The following is a 22,868-nucleotide window of genomic DNA, read 5'->3' as shown; positions in this document are numbered from 1 at the left end:
GTCCAAGTTGTCATGTATTCAGCTTCTATGGCAGTCAAAGTTGTCATGTATTCAGCTTCTATGGCAGTCCAAGTTGTCATATATTCAATTTCTATGACAGTCCAAGTTGCCATGTATTCAGTTTCTATGACAGTCCAAGTTGCCATATATTCAATTTCTATGACAGTCCAAGTTGTCATGCATACAGTTTCTATGACAGTCCAAGTTGCCATGTATTCAGTTTCTATGACAGTCCAAGTTGTCATATATTCAATTTCTATGGCAGTCCAAGTTGTCGTGTATTCAGCTTCTATGACAGTCCAAGTTGCCATGTATGACAGTCCAAGTTGTCATGTATTCAGTTTCTATGACAGTCCAATTTGTCATGTATTCAGTTTCTATGACAGTCCAATTTGCCATGTGTTCAGTTTCTATGACAGTCCATGTTGCCATGTATTCAGTTTCTATGACAGTCCAAGTTGCCATGTATTCAGTTTCTATGACAGTCCAAGTTGCCATGTATTCAGTTTCTATGGCAGTCCAAGTTGTCATATATTCAGTTTCTATGACAGTCCATGTTGCCATGTATTCAGTTTCTATGACAGTCCATGTTGCCATGTATTCAGTTTCTATGACAGTCCAAGTTGTCATGTACTCAGTTTCTATAGCAGTCAAAGTTGTCATGTATTCAGCTTATATGACAGTCCATGTTGCCATGTATTCAGTTTCTATGACAGTCCAAGTTGTCATGTACTCAGTTTCTATAGCAGTCCAAGTTGCCATGTATTCAGTTTCTATGACAGTCCAAGTTGTCATGTACTCAGTTTCTATAGCAGTCCAAGTTGCCATGTATTCAGTTTCTATGGCAGTCCAAGTTGTCATCTATTCAGTTTCTATGACAGTCCAAGTTGTCATGTATTCGTTTCTATGACAGTCCAAGTTGCCATGTATTCAGTTTCTATGGCAGTCCAAGTTGTCATCTATTCAGTTTCTATGACAGTCCAAGTTGTCATGTATTCGTTTCTATGACAGTCCAAGTTGCCATGTATTCAGTTTATATGACAGTCCAAGTTGTCATGTATTCAGTTTCTAGGACAGGCCAGGTTGTCATGTATTCAGTTTCTAGGACAGTTTAAGTTGTCATGCATACAGTTTCTATGACAGGTCAAGTTGTCATGTAATCAGTTTCTATGACAGGCCAGGTTGTCATGTAATCAGTTTCTATGACAGGCCAGGTTGTCATGCATACAGTTTCTATGACAGGTCAAGTTGTCATGTAATCAGTTTCTATGACAGGCCAGGTTGTCATGTATTCGGTTTCTAGGACATGCCAAGTTGTCATGTATTCAGTTTCTATGACAGGCCAGGTTGTCATGTATTCAATTTCTATGACAAGTCAAGTTGTCATGTATTCAGGTTCTATGACAAGTCAAGTTGTCATGTATTCAGTTTCTATGACAGTCCAATTTGCCATGTGTTCAGTTTCTATGACAGTCCATGTTGTCATGTATTCGTTTCTATGACAGTCCATGTTGCCATGTATTCAGTTTCTATGACAGTCCAAGTTGTCATGTACTCAGTTTCTATGGCAGTCAAAGTATTCAGTTTCTATGACAGTCCAAGTTGTCATATATTCAATTTCTATGACAGTCCAAGTTGACATGTATTCAGTTTCTATGGCAGTCCAAGTTGTCATGTATTCAGTTTCTATGACAGTCCAAGTTGTCATATATTCAATTTCTATCGCAGTCCAAGTTGTCGTGTATTCAGCTTCTATGACAGTCCAAGTTGCCATGTATTCAGTTTCTATGGCAGTCCAAGTTGTCATGTATTCAATTTCTATGACAGTCCAATTTGAAGTTGTCATGTATTCGTTTCTATGACAGTCCAAGTTGCCATGTATTCAGTTTCTATGGCAGTCCAAGTTGTCATGTAATCAGTTTCTATGACAGGCCAGGTTGTCATGTATTCAGTTTCTAGGACAGTTTAAGTTGTCATGCATACAGTTTCTATGACAGGTCAAGTTGTCAGGTAATCAGTTTCTATGACAGGCCAGGTTGTCATGTATTCGGTTTCTAGGACATGCCAAGTTGTCATGTATTCAGTTTCTATGACAGGCCAGGTTGTCATGTATTCAGTTTCTATGACAGGTCAAGTTGTCATGTAATCAGTTTCTATGACAGGCCAGGTTGTCATGTATTCAATTTCTATGACAAGTCAAGTTGTCATGTATTCAGGTTCTATGACAAGTCAAGTTGTCATGTATTCAGTTTTTATGACAGTCCAAGTTGTCATGTATTCAGTTTCTAGGACATGCCAAGTTATCATGTATTCAGTTTTCTATGACAGGCCAGGTTGTCATGTATTCAATTTCTATGACAAGTCAAGTTGTCATGTATTCAGTTTCTACGGCAGTCCAAGTTGTCATGTATTCAGTTTTTATGGCAGTCCAAGTTGTCATGTATTCAGTTTCTAGGACAGGCCAGCTGTCATATAATCAGTTTCTATGGCAGTCCAAGTTGTCATGTATTCAGTTTCTAGGACAGGCCAAGTTGTCATGCATACAGTTGCTATGACAGTCCAAGTTGTCATGTAATCAGTTTCTATATGACTGTCCAAGTTGTCATGTATTCGGTTTCTATGACAGTCCAAGTTGTCATGTATTCAGTTTCTATGGCAGTCCAGGTTGTCATGTATTCAGTTTCTATGGCAGTCCAAGTTGTCATGTATTCGTTTCTATGACAGTTCAATTTTCCATGTGTTCAGTTTCTATGACAGTCCAAGTTGCCATGTATTCAGTTTCTATGACAGTCCAAGTTGTCATGTATTCAGTTTCTATGGCAGTCTAAGTTGTCATGTATTCGTTTCTATGACAGTTCAATTTTCCATGTGTTCAGTTTCTATGACAGTCCAAGTTGTCATGTATTCGTTTCTATGACAGTCCAAGTTGCCATGTATTCGTTTCTATGACAGTTCAATTTTCCATGTATTCAATTTCTATGGCAGTCCAAGTTGTCATGTATTCGTTTCTATGACAGTCCAAGTTGCCATGTATTCAGTTTCTATGACAGTCCAAGTTGCCATGTATTCAGTTTCTATGACAGTCCAAGTTGTCATGTACTCAGTTTCTATGACAGTCCAAGTTGTCATGTACATAAATTTATTCAATTTTTATGACAGTCCAAGTTGTCATGTATTCAGCTTCTATGGCAGTCAAAGTTGTCATGTATTCAGCTTCTATGGCAGTCCAAGTTGTCATATATTCAATTTCTATGACAGTCCAAGTTGCCATGTATTCAGTTTCTATGACAGTCCAAGTTGCCATATATTCAATTTCTATGACAGTCCAAGTTGTCATGCATACAGTTTCTATGACAGTCCAAGTTGCCATGTATTCAGTTTCTATGACAGTCCAAGTTGTCATATATTCAATTTCTATGGCAGTCCAAGTTGTCGTGTATTCAGCTTCTATGACAGTCCAAGTTGCCATGTATGACAGTCCAAGTTGTCATGTATTCAGTTTCTATGACAGTCCAATTTGTCATGTATTCAGTTTCTATGACAGTCCAATTTGCCATGTGTTCCAGTTTCTATGACAGTCCATGTTGCCATGTATTCAGTTTCTATGACAGTCCAAGTTGCCATGTATTCAGTTTCTATGACAGTCCAAGTTGCCATGTATTCAGTTTCTATGGCAGTCCAAGTTGTCATATATTCAGTTTCTATGACAGTCCATGTTGCCATGTATTCAGTTTCTATGACAGTCCATGTTGCCATGTATTCAGTTTCTATGACAGTCCAAGTTGTCATGTACTCAGTTTCTATAGCAGTCAAAGTTGTCATGTATTCAGCTTATATGACAGTCCATGTTGCCATGTATTCAGTTTCTATGACAGTCCAAGTTGTCATGTACTCAGTTTCTATAGCAGTCCAAGTTGCCATGTATTCAGTTTCTATGACAGTCCAAGTTGTCATGTACTCAGTTTCTATAGCAGTCCAAGTTGCCATGTATTCAGTTTCTATGGCAGTCCAAGTTGTCATCTATTCAGTTTCTATGACAGTCCAAGTTGTCATGTATTCAGTTTCTATGGCAGTCCAAGTTGTCGTGTATTCAATTTCTATGGCAGTCCAAGTTGTCATGTATTCAGTTTCTATGACAGTCCAAGTTGCCATGTATTCAGTTTCTATGGCAGTCCAAGTTGTCATGTATTCAGTTTGTATGACAGTCCAAGTTGTCATGTATTCAGTTTCTATGGCAGTCCAAGTTGTCATGTATTCAGTTTCTATGACAGTCCAAGTTGTCATGTATTCAGTTTCTATGACAGTCCAAGTTGTCATGTATTCAGTTTCTATGACAGTCCAAGTTGTCATGTATTCAGTTTCTATGACAGTCCAAGTTGTCATGTATTCAGTTTCTATGGCAGTCCAAGTTGTCATGTATTCAGTTTCTATGACAGTCCAAGTTGTCATGTATTCAGTTTCTATGACAGTCCAAGTTGTCATGTATTCAGTTTCTATGACATGCCAAGTTGATCATGTATTCAGTTTCTATGACAGGCCAGGTTGTCATGTATTCAATTTCTATGACAAGTCAAGTTGTCATGTATTCAGTTTCTAGGACAGGCCAAGTTGTCATGTATTCAGTTTCTACGGCAGTCCAAGTTGTCATGTATTCAGTTTTTATGGCAGTCCAAGTTGTCATGTATTCAGTTTCTAGGACAGGCCAGCTGTCATATAATCAGTTTCTATGGCAGTCCAAGTTGTCATGTATTCAGTTTCTAGGACAGGCCAAGTTGTCATGCATACAGTTGCTATGACAGTCCAAGTTGTCATGTAATCAGTTTCTATATGACTGTCCAAGTTGTCATGTATTCGGTTTCTATGACAGTCCAAGTTGTCATGTATTCAGTTTCTATGGCAGTCCAGGTTGTCCATCGTCGAAAATTTATTGATTGCATTACGCTACGCTACACTTGTAGGCATAGTGCAATCAACCGCGGATATCCGACGATGAGGTTGTCTTGCATTGTTTCTGACAGTCAATGTTGTCTCGATGTGTTATATATACCAGTGATTAAAGGGAGGCAAACCTTACAGAAATGTAAGATATATTTATTAGAAAGTTGTAGAATTTTCTGAAAGATTCAGTGTTTTGTTTACAAGTTTCTATTGACAAGTGGTTGTTTACAAGAAGTGTGCTAGAGAATTCCAGAAAAGAGATGGCTAGAGAATTGACATGTTTTCAAGGAACAAGGTATGATATTTTATGAATTTGATTTATTATTGGACCAATATTACTCCAGGAATATATAACATATTGGTTTACCATACAGGTCCGTAAAATTGTTTTTACTGGCACCATCTAGAATTGTGTGCAAGGTAGCCCTTATGGGGCCTTCAATATTATGGACATATTTCAAGGATGCAAAAGAGACATATACTTGGAAATCTTCCAACACACAACTTCTAGAGTTGTAGGTATTAAGTTTGATGTTTTTGATGAACTTCCAAGAAAAAATATAACAAAGAACATTATAAGTAACAGCATCAGATATTAGTTTGAAAATTAAGGTAAAATGCTGACAATGATAACAAGAAAGTTGGTTCAGTTTTGATAAAACCTATGTTTTATTATAGTGTCATGATACTATTAGGTATAAAATGAGTATGTCTTCAGTCACCGACCTTTAACCTTATATTGTATTGCATGGTCATTGGTCAGTTCAGTCACACTCTTCAATGTGTGTTACACATGAACACACCCTTACATGTGCATCTCCTCTCACAGCGCACCCTCACCACACGTGGGGATACACATCCTAACGAACACCCAGACACCTCGCACACATTCACACAGTAGAACAGACACAAGCTAATGCTGTTGATTGGTATATCTAAATATTGCATATATGACTAGCAGCGATGTGCATCCTATAAATGTCCGTATCACAACCAATGGCATAAAATTCAGTGTTCCGATGGTTTTATAGCAACCAGGGCACCACCATTAAGTGCCCTCTATAAGTCTATACCCTAAATAATTATAAAAGTATAAATAATGATATATACAGATATATACACATGTACAATGTTATATACATCAATGTACAAACAACCATATACTGATTTATAGTTAATGGAGGTCTGATAATATCAACTTGGCAGGCAATAGTACTAGATGTGTCTTCTGTAGTTCTCGAGAGCTCAGCAGGGATCAGTGGGAACAGGGAACCCCATTTGTCCTTGACCATCTCTGTTGGTCAGCCTTGGAGTCCGGAGAGTCTATCCTATTATCGGCGGCCGTGTTCCCGTGAAATTCTACAATCACAATTCAATATGGATTTATTACACATGCGTTCAACCAGAATATAATTCATGAGGATCAACTCGTTGAAAGGTCATTAGATTATATCGTAATGGAAAACTTACTTATAAGATGTTATAATCAAAATATATAATAAATATTGGTACTCTCACTATCAGATTACCGGGAAATTTTTTGTGGAGTGCAAAATAAATGGGTACATGACCAGAAAATGTCCAGAGAATGACTAAATTTCAGTTTATCAGTTAACATTCCCAAGGTGGCATAAAATATATTATCAGGTTCTTCAACAACAAAAACTGAGAGTGGCTAGAATACATACCTGAGTTAGGCAAAACCTCACTCCATTTGTACTGGCTGATGTCCATCGGTTGGTTAATCCACTTATCATTCTTCAAATCGGAGATCTTGGCACGCTTCAGTGGCTCCGGATGGAGCAGCCACATGAGGAGGTACATGAGAGCTGTGGGTAAGTGAATAAATCATTACTAGTTTGTTTATGTGCTCAACTCAAATAAAAAAAAATAGACTGAATGCTACATGACCTCTTGACCCAATATCTGTATGATGCATTATTAATCAGATGCACAAAAATATGGACAATTTAGTTTGTCCTGAAATATTTTTATCTTAATATATTCATAATTAAGAAATAGTTTGTCAACAATTTTGAAAGGAAATCTACCATAAAAAATTTTTTTCAAGAAATATGTTAAAAGAAAGTAATGATTTATTAAAACCAAAATACCTAACATTCTTACAATTAATCATTTAAAACATCACAATACAGTATCATAGTTTATCACTGTAAAGAAAGCACATGCAAAGGCTTTGTCACTAATTAATTCCCTTGGTATGTTTTAAGATATCAGAAATACAAAAAAAAAGTTGAAATACTTACAATTAGAAACAGAAAATGGTGGCTTGAGAATACACTGGATGGTCTCATCCACATCAAAGAATGGGTTTTCTCCAAACACTAGGGTATACAGTGTCACACCTAGGGACCACATCTCCAGCTCAGGTCCACGGTACCTGTAACAGTTAACGTTCATTACAATACTTGACATGTACACATTCTCAAAGATTCATAAAATAGTTACATTGAAAATATTCCAAAAACTTCATTTAATGATTAAACATTTCAATATTAATAAAAAATTATGTTAATTTCGTTTTGAAGGGTCAAATATAGACTTCATTAATAGTTTAAAATTTTCAAAATCATTAAAAGAAATAGAATTTTGACAACAGAAATTATTCAAACAATAATTTGAACAAGAAAATGTCTGTAAGGAATAAATGCCCCTGCTGCCACTTGACACCCTGAAACACAGTTTGGTGAGGATCACATCAGCAGTTCCTGAGATTAGCTTGTTACATTGCATCGGGACGGGACAGGACGTGACATGGTTAAAAATATGTGCCCCCCCATTTCATGTCTTTATATGAGAATCTATGTATCCTTACTTGTTGCCCATGAGAACTTCCGGGCTACAGTACTCAAGTGTACCACAGAATGTGCCAAATAGTTTGTCTTTGTTAAGGTAGGCAGCCGCACCAAAATCTATCAGCTTGATGCCAAAGTGTTCATCCAGGATAATATTTTCATCCTTGATGTCACGATGCAGAATTTGATGGCTGTGCAGGTAGGCTACCGCAGACACCATCTGGAAGGGAAAATGTGTATCATCAGCACAGGATAGTAACGGAGACAGAATAAGGCAGCATTACAGACATTACTTCTCATCTTTAAACATTTGAAAATAAAGTTGCACAGAAATTTCTAAATGTAGCAATTATCAAACAGAAATACTTCAATGATGCAAGTGAAATAAAATTGAATAAAATTGAAAAAGTAACAACTTTATTTGTGTGAAAGCAACATCCATGAAAATAGCATTAAGTACAATGATCTCTGTGACTAGTGTTACCTACCTGTCTGAAGATGTAGCTGGCCAGACTCTCATCCATCAGAGGACTGCGGTCAATAAACTCAAACAGGTCCATCCCACTTCCATGCTTCTCCATTACCATTTGTACAAAGTCCTCATTCTCAAACACATCCACCACCTACAAAAACACAAATTATTTATTACAGAATTCAAGACTTTTTATGTCGAATTTCAGGGAAAAAATTAGATATACCTACATCAATAGCTTTCTGATTATCTTCATTATATTTCTCAAGATTTGAGAACTTCATTATGCCTTTCTGACTAACGTGTACATTTGATACAATTTGCTCAGTAGCAATACTAGCTAAGAGTACAAAACAATTCTGAAATAACACCATTTAGAATAGAATATTGTCCACAGGAAATTTACATGGCAACAAACAGACAAGAAAAGTTTTCAATCCGATTTGTAGCAGAAAATATCAAGCCTGTTTGTCATCATGACCCTGGCTGATGAAAGGATGTTTAACCTATAAAATTACAACTGTACAACAATTATTGTTTTTATCTGTAGATTATCTCCCTTTAGACTGCTACAAAGTCTTTATATGAGCTGACAATACACTTACCCTGACAATGTTTGGATGGTCAAGCTTGGTGAGGAGGCTGACCTCCAGAGGGATACGGCCCCACTCCCTGTCCACTGTCCAGCACTCAGTCAACACTTTCTTTTTCTTGATGAACTTTACAACAGCTTGCTTATTGTCTGTGCGGCGACATGCTAGTTTCACAAAACCAAATGCTCCCTTGCCTATGGAGGAAAGAGTCTCATATTTGATATCATATAATCCCTGTCCTGAAGACAGATTGTATTCCATTCCTTCTGTGTCGTCATCTTGCTGGTCACTAGCATCCTCCTCCTCTTCTTCATCCTCTCTTTCCTCTAGCCGGGAGTCGGTGAGACACTGAAAATCAAACCTTAAAGTTAGTGACATCACAAGACAATTACTGTAAAACGGCTCATGAACAAATAATTTACAAACAAATGTATATATATTGCAAAAAAACTGTTTCTGTATTGCCTTCTTCCTGAAAACTGTACCAGTGTCTGCTGAAATATTCTACCTCTAGTTTAAAACTTTAGTGTATGAAAAGTATGTTTGTCTGTCTGATAATATAGCCTGTCTCTATCATAAATTACTTGATTCTTCACTAGCAATTTCAATATGTCACTAGAACTCACCTCCCCGACTGACTGGTCCAGTGTACTGTTGAAGCTGGAGGCCAGAGTGAGGTTAGTGTAGGAGTGTAGTGGATCGGGATGGTCCCCTGGATCTCGTGACACCCACAGACAATACACATGTTCTCCACCCTCCGTCTGTACTTGCTTCACCTGGAATATTATCCCTACAAAAAACAAAACATCGATATTAAATCTACAAAGCACTAAATAGTATTTACACAATTCACTCACTCCCTACTAGTTCATATAGAATTTATCAAATATAGGCTGTTTAAAAACCTAAAGCAATGTGTGCAACACAGTATACCTATATCACATGTCTGTCATTTCATCATTTTTATGACTTCTTGTCTGCGACTTAACCATCATTATGGAAGTATATCAGAATAAACAGGACAAAATGTACTGATGTCATAGACAAAATATTTCACATAATCCTTGTAAATTACATTGTAAGCATTACCTATGTTGGAGCCGTCATGGTGTTGAAATACACCAGCATAACTTCCTTCAGGAATAATCATTTTGTTGTCACGTGGCTGTCTCGCTTGTCTCTGGTTGCCAGGCAACCGTTTGACAGGACTGGAGTCATTCTCTTCTTCCTCATCATCATCAGAGATGTCACTATCAGAGGATGAGAAGGTGTCATCAGAGAGATTAGAGTCTGTGAGGTTGAGAGATGAATATTCAGTATACTGCCTGAAGCCACTTGAGTCCTCTGGTCGGAGGTCTGGAGAATATACACTTCCTCGAGAATTCTCCAGCACCGGGAATCGAGGTAATGGTGACAGAATGTCATGAGCAAGAGGTCGCTCTGTCTCCGGTGAACACTCTAAACTGGTATCTCCTGACACTACTGGCGAACACTTGGGTATATAATCAGGATCACAACAACTTCCTTGATCCACTGTCATTCTCACTTAAATTGGCACTTTTGTTCACATAGTCATCATCATTATTATTATTAGCACTATAAGATTTGCACATATTTTCACTAATGTCGGTGGTGTTACCAGGACTTGACATGTTCATCTGGTCCGACACAACACTATCTCTGCTGGACTCAGCATCCTGGTCCCGGCCAGATAAGTTCAGCACATCCACTCGCGCACTCAGCAACTCAGCCGTACTGCTCAGCTCCACAGAGTTCCCACTACTTGAATCATACTCATCAGAATAGTTACTCTCATTCCTGAACATCATGTCCTGTCTCCCAATGTCGAAAATGTCCCTAGGTAGACGACTTATCTGCTGTCCTGCATCTCGTCCATTTGACATCAAATGATCGGTTGGCATGGTACTGTCTAGCTCCAGATATCGTGTGTTGTGAGTTACTTCCCTTGAGTTGTGGATTGCCTCCCTTGTATTGTGAGTTACTTCCCGTGAATTTCGGGTCATCCCTGTACTGTTCATTTCCCCAGTACTGGAACTTATGTTTGCCTCAATCTCTGGTTCCTCATCACTATCATCTGTTAAATCCAGTTTAGTAACAATTGACGGTAAAGTCTTGCCATTTTGGAGCGGGGAACACTTTCTTAATAAATTTTCCTTTTCCATTGCACGCCTACAATACAAAAAAAACAGCATTACATCTGCATATATTGCACAACAATTTGTATCACCTTGGCCGACTTATGACTTTGCTAGCGTCCTTGACAGTATACAGACAGGTCATAAGGTTAAACAGTTATTTTTTATATATTACGGTAAATAACATGAAGAAATTAAGTTTTTAATTTTAAACCTGGCTACTAGTTTTATTAGCTATTAAATGGACCAGCAACACTGATCAAATAAGTATATTACAGAACTGATTTATTTGTATAATCAACATAATACAGAAATAGTATAATGATTTTTTTTTCTTCTCTGAGATAATATTTCTGAGTACGAGTACATACCTGAAGTAGGTGTCGTCAGTGAGAGGATTGGTGGGTGAGGGTTTGTTAGGAGTAGAGGTGACGCCAGGCTGGAGAGTTGACAGTGCATCCAGACGAATGTCCAGCTTTGTGCCTTGAGTCTGACTTGACCCAATACTGCTACCGATACCCTTGGTCATCACTGCTGTCTGTAACACAAGTAAAACATGTACAGGGAAGTGATAAAATATTTCACACCAATTAAATCATTATTTTTTTTTAAATCTAAAAGTTTATGATATGCTTTCTTTTATCATTTTAGAAAATAGAGCTTCTTTTGATAAAATTCAACAGTTATTGAAGACTTACAGATAATAGACCAAACGATAACACTAGGTGGTCCTGAGATCTGACATAACGATCAGTCATTTGATAAACAGTATTGATTAATGTACAGACAAAAGAACTGGGATTGAAGTGATTTGATGAAGACTTACCATGAGGTTTATCATCAATGAGTTCACGAGGAGAACATGAGTTGTCCCCTCCTGATGTTATATCACTGTGGTTCGGGATGAAAAGGCTATTCTCTTCTGTCACGATGTCACCAAAGTTTGGGATCAGCTGTGTGATATCCTAGAAACAAGCATGTCACAAACTTAGACTTCTAACAACTGACTAACCCTACATTTTTCATCACTTCAAACAAGACCTAGATTCAGAATTTACCTATCTTCTTTCCTTATGTATAAATACATACCTCATGCAGTGAGATATTGATTGCTTCTGATTCTTTTCTTCATGAATATTGTTTCACCATAAAAGAAAGTTTAGAGCTCATTATTCCTTAAAAGGCTCCACTAAGGATCAAACCGAAGACCTCTGGCTTACTAGTATACCATGCTATTGTGCAAGCTATAAGGAAATTCTTCAGTAGGAACGGTACTATAGGTTTTACACCATAGGTTTTACACCTAAGTAAGTGACACAAAATTAATAGGAATTTTTCAGTGCTTACTGCTTAGTAGTACTTTACTAGTTACCTTGCCGATGAGTTGAGCCTGGGAGTAGCCAAAGAGTAGTAGAGCAAAGTTGTCGTTTATTGTATGGATTTTTCCTGAGGGTAGGATCGTTATCAGCCCGCTGATTCCAGAGAACACCCAGACAATCCCCAGATACACACCATCGTCCTCTGTAATTAAAACAACCCAGCCAGTCAATACAAGGGACATAACTGAATAACTAATTCTTTTATAAAACTGAAATCTTGTTTCACTGATGTTTTTGGTTTGTCGTTTTAATTCTTTGCGCAATGATTTTTTAAAAAATTATTTTCATTAACTTATATGTAATTTTTGTTCTACTTTTCACTTATATTTATGTACCATATATTTATGTACCATATATTTATGCACCATATATTTGTGTACCATATATTTGTGTACCATATATTTGTGTACCATATATTTATGTACCATATATTTGTGTACCATATATATTTATGTACCACATATTTGACAACATAACATTTGTTAAAGAAAACGTAAGCAGATAATTTACCATGGTCTGGACGGGATTCAATTTCATTGTCTCTCTCCACCTCGGCACTCAGTTTAACAAACACACTGAGAGGAAAAGAGCTGCCCTCCCTGGTACGACCTGTAGCTTGCTGTTTCCTCACACCCTGTAAATTAACACACAAAATATTGTTACAACATTGACCCTTCAAATAACAAAATATTGTTACAACATTGACCCTTCAAATAACAATATTCATATTGAAAATTTGTAAAATATTCAGTTTCTTACCTGAACTCAAGCATTTCAAATAATTCCTTCACTGAATAGACGACAGAAATAAAACATCAGGAAACTCATAAAAAGTTGATGTGCCACTAAAGGCACTATTATGCTTTGCATCAAGCAACATCCCGAAGGCTGACTTCATAAAAAAGGGCCAAAAGCTGAAAGGTTTATGTAAAAAAAATAATTCTTGTCATTTTTACAACTTTAAAATATATAAAGATATAAAGAATTAAGTCAAAATTTGAATTTGAGCATGTCAACAGTTTGAATAACACAGGCCTTATTCTATAACATGCATGCTTACCTTTGAGAGGGGTTTCCCGGGACAAGGAAGTGTGAAGGAAGGAATTAGTTCTCGGATGTCTAGTCCCTCTACATCCTCTGCAGACATGTAACCATGGAGATATGCCAGCTGGTCATCACAAGACAGTATATGACCTTCTGAGTTGAAAGTCACCATGGCAACAGTACGATGTACTGGCTCCATGACAACCAGACATCGAGGTTCCTGGCCTAGTTTTCTCACCCAGACTGAGATTGGTAGGACGATACCATTACTGTCTACAGCATCCACCTATAATTCAAAAAAGCAAAGTGATGGAACAAAATGTTAGACCACAGGGAAGCGATTATTAATATTTCGAATGCTTGATTTTTTTGATTTTTTTTTTGCATTCTAAATAACTTGAAATTGAACAAACTTGCAAGATTTCAAAATATGTAAAAGAAAACAATTATTCAAAAATGAAAATAACACTGGAAACACCAAGCACATTTTTAGTAAAATTATTTTGGAAATTCAGGGTTTTTTTGGCATGAATTCTGTCAAGTAGGTAAAGAAATTAAAAACAGATTGTGTAACTACATAAAGAAGTATGACTGGTCACTCACCACTTTGCCAGAAAGACTGACCACTTCACCAGTCACTTCGTCAAGGTGTGTTTCCATAATGGTTGCCTGCTCCTTAGGCTTCAGCTTGATCATATCCTTCAGTTGTCGTCCAATGAAATCTTCCCTCTCATACCCAAACAGTTCACATGCAATCTCATTGGCTACTAGTATCTGCAAGTACAAAAATACCATTACTGTAATATAGCAGCAACAAAACACAAGGAAGAGAAAAATATGAGAACTGTATCTACTATGGTCATGTACTGCATGAATATGTAATAATTCCTTTAAAAGATTAAATGAAAATATTCTACAGTGAACTAAAGATAAGAAATTGTATATCGCTAATCTCTGCAAGCTATGTGTACCATTATAAAAATAATTTTAAATAAGTCAAAGTTATGTTTGTAATTGCATTATCTACGAATCTATAACAAGAAAAATTATTTTTTAAATATAGAAAGACGCCAAACTTCTGATATTTAGTGAACATGTGGTAAACCTTAAATATGTCTATAATGTTGAAATATAAATTCATATCCTCATGATCTTAACTAATGTCATACAGTTATGTTACCAACCTCTGATGTTTTAGCATCGATGGTACAAATGGCCTTGTTAGGGTTGCGTACTGTTGAGGGGTAAATGGCACAAGTGTGGCCATTACTGACAGAGTTATAAAACTTCCAGTTGTCACTCGTGTTGGACACATTCATGGGGTCTGACCCGAATGACCCCTTGTTGGTCGACCCTGGGCTGAAACTGACATCATTGATGATGTTACCTGAAAAAATAACAAATTTCACTTTAAACACTCTCCAGACAAATAACAATGATGCTGTGGTTACCGTACTAAATAGTTCAGTTTATCTTTTCCTTTTTTTGTGTGTGTGTTCAGTATGTCCTGTCCAGGAAAACCATCCCTATGTCAATAAAAGGTGGTCTTTCTAGACAGGTTTCCTACCATATGACAATATATTGACCTCAAATAATTCCATTAACATTCTGTACAAATATAAGTCCTTTTTATCAATAATTAGGGCATGATTATGTTCTTGAGTCCTAATAAATACATATAGTCATATTTACAGAGAACAAAGAAATATAAAACTTTGAAGATTGGCTCGTTCTAAAGTTATCTAAACACAGATTGGTTAAACAGTTATTGTAAATCTCAGTGAGAAAATACTGTTAATTTGTATTTGTAAGAAAAAAAACATTAAAACTTTTCAAACAAATGTACGCATGTTTGATATCAATATATGTGCCATACAAACAAAATTCTTTTAATACGATTTAACAGTATTTTCATCTACTACGATAATTTTCACAAGATGATATATGTGTCACACTGTAAACTTGGTTACTTCAACCAGGAAATTCCTCCAAGTTTACATTATCACACACAGCAGACTTACTGAAAAACTTGATGCTAGGCTTCAGATACTTTGGGGAGGGTCTACCCTCAGACTCTGGCGTAAGGCCTGGGGCTAACTTACTGAAGTACTTCATCGGTCTGGACTTTGGCTGGGCTAGAGTATCGTCCAAACACAGCCGACTCTTGGTTGATTTGGGGAAGCTTTGATTGACCTCAAATGATGCCTCTCGCTCGCAGTCAATACCAAGCTGCCGAGCCCGGTCTCGCCACCCTGGCCTAATACGGTCCAACGGTGAAGGAAACGAAGGACTGCCAAACGCTGATGGACGTCCAAGTCCCAGCTTTGTGTTTATATTATGGTTACCATGGATATGGTGATTGGTCAAAGAACTGAATTTTTTCTGAAAAAATATATCAATTATATTTTGAGAAAAAAAATTAAGAGAAAAATATTTTACAGTGAAATAAGATTACAATATTACAAGATGTGTTATTTATGTTAATAGGCAAACTTACTCAACTAATGCAGTAAAATATTTTGGGTAACTAATTTATAAGTCAATAATATTAACAATTTCATTGATATCAATTGGTTTTCTGAACCCAACAGAATGGTTAACATGCATAGAAAACTTTTACACTATTGGTCTTAAGGCATCAATTTCAAGCTCAACTTGTGCAATATTCTTCCGTGAAGTCGGCCATTGTTAAGAGTATACTCACCCCTGGTCGTATGTTTGGTGTAGAACTCTGAAGGCGTGGAAAGTTAATCTCTCCGTGATCGCCCGTCTCTGTTGGCAAACTCCGCCTTCCGTACCGACCACACGCCACGATCGGTGAGAAGTCACAATTTCCAAACCTAAAACAAGTGATGAAAGTCTGATGATACAGGTGACCAAATATTGTAGCTAAAGATTTAGTGTTTCAGGTAAAGGTGGTTGAAGATACAGGTGAGTCTGCTGTACAAGTAGAAGCAAGTTCTACAGGTAGAAGATATGCTGGCAATGTAACATGGTACTGTATATATATACTTTAACAGTGGATGTCTACTCCTCTTCTCTGTCATTCTCATTCTCCACTCTGACATGTTACCTCAGTGTACACTGGAGACACAGTGTATACAGGGTGTAGTGTACACCATCACATCTGTATCCTCATGGTGTCAGCCAGTGTACACAATGGCAGGGTGTCCATCTGGGAACTCATAACAACACACTAAACAAATGACCCTCCCACAGGTCCTATACAAACACACACACACTCCCCCACCCTGTCCCTGTACAAACACACACACACTCCCCCACCCTACCCTGTACAAACACACTCCCCCACAAATCCTCCCCTGGGCCCTGTAATAACATCACCTCTTTACCAACACTATTACCTCCAACAGGTACTTATACAAACACCACTAGTACATGAGACAAGATCTACTCTTAAATGTCATTAATTCATTATAGAAAGTACTGTCTCCTACAAACCAGGACAGTCTACATAGAAATACAGGTACCAATTAGGCCATAACAGGAAATCTTATGTAATATAATCTAACAAGTACATAAGTATAATACCCTGGTTCACAGAAATCCACCAGACTACATTACCAGGTAAGTCACTGTTTTCCCATAGATCTCCATTCCAGACAACAATTATAATACTGTGCATGTTGTGTTTATAACTCAATATAAAACCTACATGATAATGGATCATTTATGTATACTTGAATATATTTTAATATCAGTGCCATGCCCATTTGTATAATTTCAATCATGACAATTTTAAATCATTATTTATGCCAGGTATTGCCTTATATATACATCTTTCAATTCTGAAAGTTTGAAAATAATATTATAATCCAATTATGAAATAAACGGATATTAAGATTTTTACATAATTACCTGGTTTCCTATCAAGCTATATGATATCACCTGTACCCATCCAAATGAAATTCTCTAGCATGTAGTATAGTATACTCTAACAATGGCAAGAAAACTTGGTACCCTATATATAGTTATTGACTTGCTCACTGTACAAATCATTTCAAGAGACAGTGTTAAACCGACAATTTGAATTTTATTTGCATAATCAATGTAAAGAGAATATACATATGAGATATATTGGCCTTCTGGTATGGCAATATGAACAGTAATGTATATATAGAGCTGACTCAGCAAGTCAGTGTTGACGGGTCTGTATACTGACGGATGATCTATTGTGATTGGGACATTTAAACGTCACAGATCAATTATTTTGAATTAAGACGTCTTTAGCTTAGACTCATTTCAACTATCAACGCTAAGCTTCAGACTTAACACCTCGTCAGTCGTACAAATATTCAATATTTCATGAACATTTCTACACACGTAGAACGGCTTAGTGAGTTCAAATACTTCAGAAAAAAAATTAAATGGATAGAGAAATTTAAACCTGTATATTGTGACCCCCTTTGTGCATATTATAATGTGAATTCAATTTTAAATTCCTATACCCTAAAACGAAGTTTTCCAAATATGAAAATTATTGTATTAAAAATCATTACAAAAATTAAAGCAATCAGTTAATAAATCAATCATCCAAGTCCAAAAGCATGATTATTTGTTCTAAATGCATTCTTTTTCAAAGCAAACCTTTTCCAATCATTTAAAAACAACATCTTTACATCTTACATTTCAACATGTAGCTATTTACTATTTTTGTCATAATTCAAAAAAAAATCCAAATTGATATAAAATACCTTATCTTTTTTATATAAAGCAAAATATGCAATAAAGAAAATACTTACATTATAGAATCCCCCATGTCAGCCCTAGTCACTATAAATCTTCACTGTTTACACAACTGAGCTTTTCTCGCCCTTTATACATCAGTTCTGATCATAACCTTAATATGATTGACCAACTGACCAATGAATGGCCAGTACAATATAATATCTGGAGGCTGTATGTGATGTCCAGTCAGATGTATATATCTAATGAACAACTAATGAAGTCTTAATTAGCTAATACTTCTGACTTAAGGCCAAAATAGAAATGAACAGGTGAGAAAGTGAAGGTAATAACATGGCCAATCAACAGGTGAGAAAACATACAGGTAAGACCAATTAACAGGTGTAAAAGTAGACAATAAATCAGGTGAGAAAATTAAATGATGGATATTATGATATAATCTTTCTATTTAATTGATTAAAAACAAAAAGAAATCCTTGTATTTGTACCATTGTATTTATCTTAGATTTAAATTAATTATATTTGCCTCTGGCCAGAGATTTGCTGGTTTTAGATGACCAAATTATAACTCAAATTTCTACAAAATCATCAGTGTCAGTACAATAATAATATAACAGGTCCAGGTGTAGGTGCTTATTTCATCAAACTGGAAAAAAAGCACCATAATTACTACCTAATTCATCAAAATCAACATAGCATAGATTTGTGCTGAGACATACAATTGCTGCCAATGTGTTGGGACATTGACTGGTACAATGTCATACACATCATGAAAAGAATTAAAGACATGTACATGTACATAAATCACAATGGCATCATGTAACTTGATTTTAGAAACACGATTGTGAAACACTCAGAAAGATTACACTGACATAAAACATACCTTATTGAACTGCATGTTGTTCACTGCAATGCTGTTGTGAGCCTGTTTGTATGCTATTAGATGTGTATGTCCCATCATGTTTGTGGTTAGCACAGTCTGGCACTAGCCTTTCTATATACTCAACTTGACCTGAGTGACCCCTTTTGACCAGGGTCACTTGTAAGTCAGGATCACCACACAATAATCCTTCATTAAGTCTTTACCACCCAGTATATTTTAAGCCTGATAATGAGGACTCAAAGAATCTGTCAAAGTCACTGATTATACGTACATGTTATATTATAACTTTAGTACTTGTTAACCATTCATTTTTTAACTTTCAGTTATTTAGGTCACTATTCAGTATTGAGATTTAAGACACAAAGAGGTTATACATTAACATTCAGTGTTCATTGCAAACAACAAGGACTTTGAAAGCTAACTATGAATACATTTATCTGCTGACAAGTCTGGTATTACTATAAGACTAGCCCACTCATTTAATTTTGCAAACTTGCAGTTCAGTAAAAACAATAATTAAAAATGTTATATTTATGTATATCGTACGGACTGCGGCATGCAATATAAAAAAAAAATAATTAAAGTTACATGCTTGTTACACTTAATAATGATACCATGTTTCTCTAGCAATAATACAATGCCTACTGCAGTATAGTAATAATAATAACTTTGTAGGCTTGCTAACATAGTATTTATCCTGGCAATATACAATGTATATATATTTGGGTTTGAATATACGTCTTATTCCCAATTGTGCATGTTGTTAATTTTTCCAATGAACTAGTCATCAAAATTTGAACATTTTATAAAACAGATATGGTATATGTATGATGTTTGTGATGCAAGCATTGCGTGCAAGGACAGAAAAAAAAAATCCAATGAATCAGCTGGAATTATCCGAAATGGCCATGCCAGGAAAACAATTTCAAGACATATAAATGGCACAAATATAATAATTTATCCTGCAACTGCCACTGCATTTTCGGAATACATCCACCGTATATATTTTTACTGTATATGCCAGTGACGGAAAACAGATGTATTTGGAATCTTAGCACATGCATCAATTCGACTGGCCTACTTCCAAGCGAAACAACGTTTAAAAGGGCGAACATATTTGGATCATTGTTGATACTGTTTCACTTCAAAATGATTATTTTTGATAGGTTAACTGTTGCACTAGATAAATAGAATACATGGTCAGTGTCTTAAAATATAAGCTGTCTCGCTACTTTAAACTTTCTTCACCCTCGCCAAAATACAGCTTATATTTTAAGACACTGACCATTGTATTCTCTATATATCATTAACTGATAATTGAAAATATGGCGCAGCATGATAAATTATGGGTTATTGGGTTATAATTTTCATACTGCAGAAAAAATGAAAAATGAATACATGGGTAATGATAATTTGAGTACACTTTAAGTATGATATACTATGAAGGAGTTGCAGAAAATTCAGTTTATACAGTATATCTTTTCCTAATTTTTGCTCATGACTAAATTATGGCAGGGGTTGACATTAAGGCTTGTCCGGTACCAGACTAAATTGCTGTCAGACAAGCGAAAGTATCAAAACACTTGTCCGACAAGTAACAAATATTGTCTTCATGTTGTATATTTTATATTCCGAAATCAACATTTACAAGACTTCACCTTATACTTCTGATGAAAAAGAAACGAAAACATGGATAGTGTACATTGAGTGTAACTTATTCATAACGAAAATAGTTTAATTCGGAACACTATGCAGATGATAACTAAACTTTCCATGTTTTTCGAAAATATTCAATCAGCCCCATTGGTGTCTTTGAATAGCATGATATTGGAAAAAAGGGAATATGAATAAAAGTGTACAAGGAAATTGCAAGTGAATTTGAAGGACTAAAGTACTAGTGGCGACAGATGCTGATACTATCAGGCTCGCTATTTATTGCAAGATTTAGCAAATATATTTTTTCAGATATTTATGCACTTTTGCATTTCTACAATTATGTTCATGTTTTAGTCAGTTTATTTCTATTCTTATAAGACTTGTTTAGTTTCTGTAAATTGAAAATAGGCAGTCAGTAGCGTTTTTTTTCTTCTTCATTATTTAACTTAGACAAAACACCAATAAATATCAGTAATATAGTTGTCATTGCAATGTTATGACACAGACATTGAAAAACATCACTAAACTTAATTGAAAATGTTAAGTGGGACAAATGATAATTCCATTCAGACAAATGAATATAAATGTTACTCGTCCAAAGGGACAAGTGCAGACAAAAGTTAATGTCGACCCCTGTATGGTTTTTCATATGAAAGAGCACAATACTAATTTTCAATTCGAAGTGAGGAATTGTGTGCAGGCATTGCAAGAGGGGGTTTATGTAACTACAAAACCAGCATTATCAGTTATAATGTAAGCAGTGCAGACAAAAAGCTTTTTTCTTAGTATATAATTGATACACAATACACAGATCCAATCACTGTTTAAAATAATCATGATTTTTTTTGTTGTGTTAATAAGATATTTTGAATTGAAATGAAAAATAATCAAATATCAAATTTGTTTACGACCCTAGCTACATTTCATTGAGAAAGTAGACAGCTATTCAGTATTTTCATAACAAGGTACTCATCAGAAAATAACACTTTGCTTGCAGAAAGTTATTATTGACCCCTCACGCCATATTAGATATTTTGAATAAGATATGTTCTGCTGTGCTTTATCAGTTTGAAAACATAATTTAACGGCCTATGCATCTCACTTTCTGTTATTATATCAACATATCATGTAATAAAACATTTGAAAACAACTGATTATGTTAAATTTGATTCGGAAAATGTTTCGTCCGGTCATAAAGGTGACCACAGTTCTCATCAAAATATACAGCATTCCTTCCAAAGGCCACACCGAGTGTTTGTTTACACAACGTGAACCTGTCACGTAAGTGGCGTCTAAAATATAAACATTCAATTTTATTAGGTGGCCTTTTACAGGTTAAACTATTATCACACACAAAATTCTAGCCTCCATACGAATAAGAAAAAAATGATATAAAGACAGTCAGCGTTGAAGATATTCAAGCTAACCCAGGTCTAAATCATAGCAAATATTCAAATACACCAACGAGACATCTTTGGACATGCATATATCCGATCGAATGAGCCATGAATGTCAAAGGGCAAAAACACTTGCGATTTCAAATTTTAGGTCTAGAAGCAGAACATATCGATTCTATATGTAAACTTATATATTGTGAGAACCCCGAATTATGACTTTTCTGTATGAAGACGCTTAAAGTAGGCAGTAACCGGTGTCGGGAAAATTTGAATATCTTACCTATTCAATTCGTCCGCCATTTTCTGGGTCGTCGTTGCGCATGTGTGAGTAGGGAGAATCGATTAACTAAGAACGCACCCAACCAATTAGCATGGTTAGCTTAATGGTTTATCTGATTAAGGCGTCGGTAACTAGTCTTGGACCAGTCAGTCCAGAGATACTTCTCTGAGTCAGTCATAATGAAAATAAAACCAAAACAGTTGTTTTCAAGTTTTATAAGAAATGTATACACGTCTTTTTGATGATAAATAATTAAATATATAATGTGAAATTCAGCAAAAAGCTGTGTACGTTGTAATTCTTGTAACTTTAGTAAACTTGTGAAGAGGTCTAAAGAAAATTTCGTTATAACTAATACATGGTGTTCAAGGGAAATTTTATAAAGACTACAAAATCTTAATATGAAAATGTAAAATCATGTTTCAGATGTTGTATCTCAGAAATGTATCTCCAACAGAGCCGGTCTCTTCCAAGGAGAAGCCCTCTCGCCGATTTATTAACAGTTTACTTGTCAACGTCTGTTCGCAAGATCTAATAGGGTTTGTAC

General features: G+C 35.8%; 1 protein-coding gene across 1 annotated transcript; it reads right to left on the bottom strand.

Annotated features, from left to right (window-relative positions):
- Nucleotides 1–5,583: 5,583 nt before the first annotated feature.
- Nucleotides 5,584–22,351, bottom strand: LOC117316341 (PAS domain-containing serine/threonine-protein kinase-like). Its single transcript, XM_033870882.1, has 19 exons — nucleotides 22,322–22,351; nucleotides 16,103–16,238; nucleotides 15,501–15,780; nucleotides 14,583–14,785; nucleotides 14,002–14,172; nucleotides 13,415–13,684; nucleotides 12,865–12,988; nucleotides 12,348–12,496; nucleotides 11,764–11,940; nucleotides 11,347–11,513; nucleotides 10,459–11,009; nucleotides 9,909–10,364; nucleotides 9,446–9,609; nucleotides 8,832–9,167; nucleotides 8,243–8,377; nucleotides 7,775–7,974; nucleotides 7,206–7,339; nucleotides 6,627–6,767; nucleotides 5,584–6,297 (listed from the first exon to the last, which is right to left on the bottom strand). The coding sequence occupies exons 1-19, from the start codon at nucleotides 22,339–22,341 to the stop codon at nucleotides 6,194–6,196; spliced, it is 3,918 nt and encodes a 1,305-aa protein (XP_033726773.1). The 5' UTR covers nucleotides 22,342–22,351; the 3' UTR covers nucleotides 5,584–6,193.
- Nucleotides 22,352–22,868: the final 517 nt, after the last annotated feature.

The sequence above is a fragment of the Pecten maximus genome, chromosome 18, assembly GCF_902652985.1.
Source record: "Pecten maximus chromosome 18, xPecMax1.1, whole genome shotgun sequence".
NCBI classification, from domain to species: Eukaryota; Metazoa; Mollusca; class Bivalvia; order Pectinida; family Pectinidae; genus Pecten; species Pecten maximus.
Note: the sequence above shows the minus strand (reverse complement) of the source record. Positions and strands in the feature narration are given on the sequence as shown.

What these genes read in the sequence shown, in the direction of transcription:
- LOC117316341 (XM_033870882.1), bottom strand. Translation starts at nt 22,341, where the DNA reads ATGGCGGACGAATTGAATAG. An exon ending in ATGGCGGACGAATTGAATAG is followed by an intron (nt 16,239 to 22,321) that starts GTAAGATATTCA and finishes CACTTGTTTTAG; the next exon opens with GTTTGGAAATTGTGACTTCT. An exon ending in CACCAAACATACGACCAGGG is followed by an intron (nt 15,781 to 16,102) that starts GTGAGTATACTC and finishes ATATTTTTTCAG; the next exon opens with AAAAAATTCAGTTCTTTGAC.